Genomic DNA, 8,617 nt, shown 5'->3' on the forward strand with positions numbered 1-8,617 from the left:
AAAGCATTGGCCATCATCAGCTGTGGAAACACTTTCTGGGCTGTGGATTTCTTTCTCACCACTGGAGCCACAGCTGAACTGTGTTGACCATGTCTGCCTCCCTTCTAGGTGAGATTTAATAGTGCCAGGTGAGTAGCAATAACCATCCAGCTAGTTTTGACGCCACTGGCCAAATCTGACCCACAATTTTGCTTGCTTCTCCCTAAAGGCGTGCATGAAAGGCAGTAAACCAGGCTAGGAAGGCTCCAAAACTGTGCAAGTGCTATGACAGACTGGGCTGTAGATGCCTGCTTTCTGCCCTCCACCAAGCTTCTGCTGCCCAATACCAACAGGAGGATGGCCTGCCTGCCTTCCTGTGGGCAAGCCCATGCTGTATTTCTCATTTGATGTGAGGTACAGCTCTCAGGGAACAGCAATCTTGTGGTCTTCTCTGTCCCTGACCAAGAGCTCACCATGGCAACTTTTTCCTCCAGGACTATGGGCTGAAGACCCTCACCAAATACTCACCACCAGCCACACATTAGCAGCATGCTCAAGCTAGGAGGCAGGAGTCACCCCCTGCAAGAACCAGAGGAATTAAAATGGGAACAAGACTCAGGACAGAAACCAGGTTCACAGAGGCTTGAGTATGTTGCAGTCTGGCCTCCTGGCCCTAATACCCTCTTGACAGCTCCCAGGGCAGGAGCTGAGCAGGTTAGTGATTTGATCACGACACCGACTCCTGCGGGAGCTGCTGCTTCAAAGCCCCCACTGCCAGTCCTCAGCAAAGCACGCAAGGAGCTGCAAAGATGTGCAGTCTCCAGAACCTGTAGCAGTGACCTATCTTTGTGAGTGAAGAACTGCTGGCCAAATGCTGGGTCCTGTCCAGCCCTTGAAAACTGCAGCTCTGGAAGGCAACTTCAGCCAGGCCCTAGTAAATGACTGTTTGTTTGATGGCTAATTGCTTATGAAAACAGAAGGCACAAGCCCAATCTGGGCAGGGCTTATACTGTCCGTATCATCAAGGGCCAGAGACACCTACTCAAAATCAAACACTACCTGTCTGTCTGAGACTTTACGTGCAATTTTGTTTCTAAGTTCCCTTCTGTTGGACTGCAGATGTAAAAAGCTAACGCCACCCGGGTAGCTCAGTTCATCAGGAATGTGTTAAGTTACGCCACAAAAACCATCCCCTTGCCAAGCAGCAAACACGCAGAGCTGTGAAAGGACATGCGTGCCTCCCAGTTAATGTCACCTTCACAGCTCCCATAGGTCACGGCACAAGCAGACATCCACTCCAAAATAAGATGCCAGGCAAAACACAGATCCCATTCTGAACAATGCCACAGGCCCAGGGAAAGCTAAGGAATTTAAGGGAAATGGGACAAAGGAAATAAGGAAAGTCCCTCCAGCAAAGACCCTGTGGCCCTTCAGTGGTTGCACAGCACTGCACCATATAGAGGAGCATTACAATGGAGTTACTAAACAACTGCCTGGCAGCAAGCGTTCCCATGGCCATTCTCGCTAGCACGGGAACTATACAGATGACAAACAACAAAAGACCCGTGTTCACAGGCACATGACAGAGACACATCCACTGCAAATAAAATGACTTCCCAAAGATCCTAAAGGCCGGGACACGCCATGCCATCATAACTGGCAATACATACCCTGAAGCAGGAAAAAACATTGACAGGAAAAGATCAAGAATCAAGCGACCTGGACAAGCACAGGCCTGTGTGCTTTGCCTGTGCCTTGGACTGGCATTAATTATGAGGATAGGTGTATCCTGTCAGTCACTGGAAGGAAGGTGATGCCCTTCAGGGAAGTCTGTCTGGCCTGGGGGATATACAGGACAGATAGAGGACTAATACCACTCAAATGTGGTCTCATTCATGCTGCCTCTGGAAGTCACAAGGGATGAAGGTTTGGAGAAAGAGAAGATAATTTTACAGTGTTTTTTCTGGCAATAAAGCCCCTGTAAGATCCCAGGGAAAGCAGCTAGAAGCACCAGCTCTGGTCAGCTACTGGGAAAGGAGAAGCTGGACTGCCCTGACTGCAGCAGGATAGGAGCCATGCTGGCCTGAGCAGCTCTCTCCAGAGGATGCTACAGGGCCATGCATGTAGAGGACAACAACAAGGACAGGCTGGGGGACCCATGTGGTGGTTTAGCTCTCAAAACAGCTCCTGCAGGGATTCAGAGCAGGGCGTTTCGGGCTAATCTCTACGTCCCCTCAGGGAACCTGAAGGATTACTGCTCTACATCTGCTCACACGCTTGGGCCCCACCTTGTCAAGGCGGGGGAAGTACTGACAGCCGCTCTCAGTTCATTAATCGGTTTGGGATAAACAACAATGGGCCCTGTCCACTCTGGCACAGCACCTCATATTTGACTCCCTTGCTCACAGGCCCGATGGCTAGCTATGGAGAGCCACAGTGCAGTTTAGTTTCCTTGGCTATGTCAGGGATCAGGGAAGGGTGGCCACAAGAATGTCTGGCCATCGTTGGCACCTGGCTAGCACTAGCCCATGGCAGAGTCTTTGGCTACAACCCAAGCCAGGGTGGGAGTGGGGGTCCCTAGACAGCAGTCATCAGCAACCCCCCAGAGCTATGCTTTCACCTGTTAGCTCATGGTCTCCCAGCAGAAAGGGCTGCAAAAGACCTGCATGGGCTGAGGGGTTTGTGCTGTTAACTATGTACTAAGATCATCTACTTGCTTCTCTTTCTGCTCTCCTCTCCCTCCTGAGCATACCTCTCACAAAGCCCACTGCTGGTCCAGGCACCTGCTTTACAGGACACATCACTGAGCCCTTCTCCTTCCTTCCAGGACTGGGGATGCTGGTCTGGGGTCCCAGCTCTGGCTGTGCTAGCTCCCAGGCAGTCAGTGCCATCTGCTGGCTACTCTTTCCTTGACTGCTATGAAAACATGGAAAGCTAAATAAGGAACAGGCTTGCTGTTTAGCCAGTCTTCCCCCAACCCCTCATATTCTACTGCTGAAGCCATATCCCACAGGACTGACCAAAATAATTTAAATGATGTATGTTTCCAAAAAGGGAGCATTATGTTTATAACATTTTATTAAATACTGTTACAAATAGGACAATACATATCAGATTCAATCATATCAGATCTTAATTTAAGATTATAATTTAAACATAACTTATTAAGAAAGACTTTCTCATTTAAAGTCCTTTAACTTAATAAATCATACTTGCAATATATACACACACACAAATTTCAGGCTTCCATTTTATTTGTGAATAATATGCAGGCATGAAATCCTTACAAACATCTCCGAATTACTTTCAAATTACCTGGGCCCAGATCAGTGGCCACAGACCTACTCAGGAACAGGTATTTTACAACACATTTACAGTTAACAGCACAGAAATGTCCACAGTAAAAATTGCATAATTAAATATTTATGCATACACATGTATTACAGTGCACAATCCCACAGGGATGAGATCATTTAAAATCTACTTGCTGCATTCAGAAACCAGAGTACCTAGTACAAGCACTATGATTCCTAGTGCTATTACAAACAAAAACAAACAAAAAGAGAGTTTAAAGTCCCTAAGCGTTCTGAGACATGCAGCAGAAACACCAAATAACTGCCTGTATCACCACAGGCACATTTATTGACAGGGACATCCTCTTAAAATAAACTGACTTAAACAATAAACCAGATCAATGGTTTCAAGACTATTAAATGAATATTTTTTTCATCCTGATTACACTGTTTCTGCAGGTATAACCCATATGTCTCCAGAGACGATGTCTCCAGCAGTGTAGTAAGTGATGTGAAATAATGCATGTCTTCACCTCACCTAGGTACCTTTGAGTAGACCAGAGGAGAAACCAGCCTCCTCTTTAGGCAGCAGCTTACTATTTGCTCACCATCTGGACAAGAGATGGCAAGCTCCCAGTTATGATAACTACATGACTGAATGTAGACCGTATTTTGCCAGAAGGCCAGAGTTTTACTCTCTGCTTGCCTTCAGTGGAAATACCAGACAGCTTGAGTTCAAAATTTCTGAACAATACACAAGGTCAATCATCCTGTCAGCAAGAGGTAAACACATCTGGACAGCTGCTGATTTGCATGCAGTTTCATTCTTCAGATATCCGAGACATAAGATGACTTCAATTCCTGAAGAGAAAAAAATTCCTCTATAAATTTTTATTTCCTCTCATTTCAGAGGTATTTTGTATGCAGCAGTAAGCAAAAATGCAAAAAAGTGTTCCTAATACTATATGCAGCTGGACAGAATGCTAAACATCCTTAAGGACCTGAATAACCTTTTCTAAAGCAATAAATCCATCAGTCTTCTTAGGAACTTTCATGCAATGCTGAGATGTATATTGGGTACCCCAAAACACATATTGCTATTTCAGCAGCTGTATAGCAATTAACAGCTCTGATTGCTTGTGTGATTAAAAGGAAGAGAATTTGTGAGTGCAGTCATCTCATGTACTTACCTGAAACACCTGGAGCTAGACATTCTGGCCAGCACTTTGGAAGCTACCCTCGACAGTTAGGCTCTGGCAGCTACTACAAAAAAAAGAAATGAAAAGTACTTTAATGACAACAGGTTTGTATCACATGGATTTTAGCAAAGCGATTGCAGTGTTTTTCATACTGCTTTTTGAGACACAACTTACCTGGAAGGAGTAAATTTCTTTGCTGCAAGAAGAATAAGAAAAGGTATTAGCATTTCAAGATGAAAGTCCCATCATGCAAGCTTTTTCTTCTACTAAAAAAACCTTATTTATGACTATCTGGTAAAAAGTCATTATGTAGCAACAAATATCACAGGCAGTTATTACTGTGTTGTCATTAGCCCCATCTCAAATTCCCATTCACTTTCCCTGGCAATAATTACTGATAAATAGAATGTTGCTTTTTTCTTCTCCAAATACTTGGGTTTTACTATTTTTGATTTTTAAATGTTCATCCAAAAGCCAGACGTGGCATTTATGCATACTTCTTGAAAATAATTTTGGAATTTGCTTAAGTATGGGAATTTTCGCTTTTTCAAAAAGCAAGGTATAGGGGTTTGGAGATGATTTTTTTTCTCCACTAAAAATTTTTCAGGAAGGTAAATAAAACCAGTGGACCCAGTGCAGTTGCTCACCTTTTCTTCGGAAACGTCTTGCAAGCCAAAGGAGGAATGACGCTGTGGACAACAGAGAGGCACTTGTGGCTGCTATGCCCACAGAGACATAGCTGGCTTCTTCAGAAGCTGAAAGGATGAAAAAGTTTCAGTGAGATCAAGAGGCATGTGAGGTCTTTGAAGCCCTCTCTACTTCTTCCTATTCCTTGTGCTCTTCAAGAGGAACCAGAACTACAGCTTGTAACCCTTAAGTTTTCTCTTGCTGAGACAGGACATATCCTGTACACAAGGTAAAAAGCTGCATACTAAAAATTATCCCACCCGTTGCCAAAGCAATAGCAAGGCAACAAGCTAACTATACCAGGGTCTATCTAACCTCCAGCCTCCCATGGCAATTTATGCTCATCTTCTATTTTTCATGTTTCAGTTCACATTTTAATTCCCACTGTGCTGTCTTCCTCTTTGAGCAATCCTGTTGAGATCAATGAAATGACTCAAGGATCTAAATTCTGCTCAAGCAAATAAAGTGGAGTTGAGCTTTTAGGACCACAGGCAAAAGCATTTGAGGCAGGCCAAGTATGTTCCTACTGAGGACAAGGACAAAGCTCTTTACTGCCTTGAATGGGAAGGCAAGCCTGAGACTGCTGTCCTGTAAAATTACAGCCTTTGACAGAAAAGCTCTGTGAGGTCTTTTGGCTGAGGAGTTCACCCAAGAAACTATCACACCCAATTAAGAAATCGATAAGCTTTTCCACTGAGAAACAGACTTATGAATGCAGATTTCCCCACAAGGTTCTGTTTCTTTAGAAATGCTTTTTTCTTTATTCATATGGATAAAGCTCAACATGAGAAATATTTTAATTAAAAACCAAACAAACCAACCAGAAATTAGGTTGCAGATTTTTGTTTTGGATAAGAAATAAACAGTTTTCACCAAGACCTATTAGGAATTTCCTTTTTTTTAAAAAAAAAAAACATACTGAGAGATTTTGTTGGACTTTTTAATTCATGGACTAGAAGTTCTAGCTCGCTGTTTAGTGTTACCTCCTCCACCCTCCCACACCTCTTTTGACTAGAAACCCAGTGCCACCTCTCTGGCTAGTCACAGGTCAAATACCTTCACATGTGGGCAGACTAGCACTCCAGTTTCCCAAATGACTGCACTCAAGAACATGAGAACCATTCAGCCTCCATCCTTCTAGACAGCTGAAGTGGCAGGCTGTGTTGTATGTGAAGTTCCCAGCACCATGTGAGCAATCCATATAGCCTTTCTCAGGAGAAATTAGTGGTTCACACTGTACAACTGAAATACAGAAAGAAACGGTTAAGAGTCATTAAGGACTTTCCTGTCTTCAGCCCTATTCTTTGCACTAGTAGATGTACATTGTATTTTCAAATTAATTTGACTTTGGGATGGGAGCAGTTCACAGATCCATGAGCAGGCATTTTTAAGGCAGGGCAAGTCACAGCTGAAAACATGAGAGGCAGAGTTTAGTCTAGAACCAGGACCCTATAGGAATATGGATTTCAATGTGCTGTCCAGTGACAAGAAAACTTTGTTTTCCAACCCATTAAATCTTACCTTTGCATTTTGGCACTGGGTTTGACCACTGTCCCTGACCCATGCACTCAATGCTGGATGGGCCATCCAGAACATAGCCCTCGCTGCAGCGGAAATCACAACGTGAACCATAGGTGAGATCTGCAGGAGCGTGGTCACAGGTCACAAAGCCTTCTTCTGGCCAGGTTACAGCCTCACACCTCACAGCTGCAACACACAGAACAGCAATCAGCACAGATGCCTCAGGAATTCAACACACCAATGCTGACAACTCCAAGTGCTCAGGTAAGCAGGGATAAGGAAAGGTACCTGCACAGGATGGTTGCTGCCTGTCCCAGGCCCCAGAAGACCCACACTGCAGTGTGGCTGGTCCTGTCAGGGCAAATCCTTCCTCACAAGTGAACTCACAGGTGGTACCCCAGGTGAGCTCCACAAAGGGATGGGAGCAGTTCACAGCACCATGAGCAGGCATTTCTAAGGCAGGACATGTCACAGCTGAAAAGCATAAGAAACAGAACAGAGCTTAGTTTTGCGAAGGTCAAGATAAACACTTCTCTTTGAGCTGACAAGAGAACATGCCCTGCCCAGAGCTGTGCCCTACAGAGCCATAGTACTTCCCTTCAGACCTAGCAGTGCCTCAGGAAACAGGGATTTTAGCATGTTGAACAATACAACCAAAACCCTTAAACATGCACCTGAAACATGCAAGCTATCCTGAGACTGGCTCCAGATTATACTCCACAAGTGGACTACATAAATAGATACTGGCTCCCATTTGGAATGTAGGGAATAAAGAGTTTGTCAGAACACTCCACTTCAAAAACCTGTTATCACGTGTGTTGGGGACACAGTTCCTGAGTGTTGCTTGTCATCCTGCACTGCTGTTTTCTCTTTAATACAACAGGCTAAATGATCACCATCTTGAGGTCGTCTTATGAAAAGTGCTATAAATACGCTGGAGATGACTGTTACTCCTTGACCACACTTGAACAAGGAAGTCTCTTCAGACTAGCTGAGCTACTCTAAGCTTAAATTGATGATTTCCAACCCATTAAATCTTACCTTTGCATTTTGGCACTGGGTTTGACCACTGTCCCTGACCCATGCACTCAATGCTGGATGGGCCATCCAGAACATAGCCCTCGCTGCAGCGGAAATCACAACGTGACCCATAGGTGAGATCTGCAGGAGCGTGGTCACAGGTCACAAAGCCTTCTTCTGGCCAGGTTACAGCCTCACACCTCACAGCTGCAACGCACAGATCAGAACAGCAATCAGCACAGATGCCTCAGGAATTCAACACACCAATGCTGACAACTCCAAGTGCTCAGGTAAGCAGGGATAAGGAAAGGTACCTGCACAGGATGGTTGCTGCCTGTCCCAGGCCCCAGAAGACCCACACTGCAGTGTGGCTGGGCCTGCCCGGGGAAACACTTCCCCCCATCACAGGTGGTACCCCAGGTGAGCTCCACAAAGGGATGGGAGCAGTTCACAGCACCATGAGCAGGCATTTCTAAGGCAGGACATATCACAGCTGAAAAGCATAAGAAACAGAACAGAGCTTAGTTTGGAACAAACCCATAGAAAGTTTTTTTTTCTTTCCTGAAACATAGCAACATATCCATTAAACAGAAGCAGCTTCAGAAAGGAGATCTACTATGCTGCCATTTCAGAAACCAGATAGGAGTGTAAGAGTTCTCAATATGGAAGACTGACTCCTATGGCAAGGCTGTAAATTCATTTGAATTCATGACAGCAACTATTTACAACCCCAAATTTTCCCATTTTCTGTGCCGCTTGGTGATGTTTGATGCTTTTATTTACTTCAAACAGTAGCTTATTTTAAGCTGAACACCTCAAAAAAAAATAATTCCTACATCAGGATTAACTGGCCTGTTGTGAGCAGTCTCACAGCTAAATCATCTCCATTCCCTATTGCCCATTAAGAGGTGGAAAAGC

General features: G+C 44.6%; 1 protein-coding gene across 1 annotated transcript in view; it reads right to left on the reverse strand.

Moving 5' to 3' along the window:
• Positions 1-4,056: 4,056 nt before the first annotated feature.
• Positions 4,057-8,617, reverse strand: part of SELE (selectin E) — a 6,896-nt gene continuing 2,335 nt past the window's right edge. Inside the window, 10 exon segments of the mRNA XM_035900812.1 lie at positions 4,057-4,133; positions 4,463-4,535; positions 4,646-4,667; positions 5,119-5,226; positions 6,215-6,400; positions 6,680-6,865; positions 6,968-7,153; positions 7,721-7,906; positions 8,014-8,100; positions 8,103-8,192. Coding sequence (XP_035756705.1) covers positions 4,478-4,535; positions 4,646-4,667; positions 5,119-5,226; positions 6,215-6,400; positions 6,680-6,865; positions 6,968-7,153; positions 7,721-7,906; positions 8,014-8,100; positions 8,103-8,192 — 1,109 coding nt within the window. The 3' untranslated portion in view covers positions 4,057-4,133; positions 4,463-4,477.

Source organism: Egretta garzetta, unplaced genomic scaffold, assembly GCF_000687185.1.
Source record: "Egretta garzetta isolate BGI_Z169 unplaced genomic scaffold, ASM68718v1 scaffold598, whole genome shotgun sequence".
Taxonomy (NCBI): domain Eukaryota; kingdom Metazoa; phylum Chordata; class Aves; order Pelecaniformes; family Ardeidae; genus Egretta; species Egretta garzetta.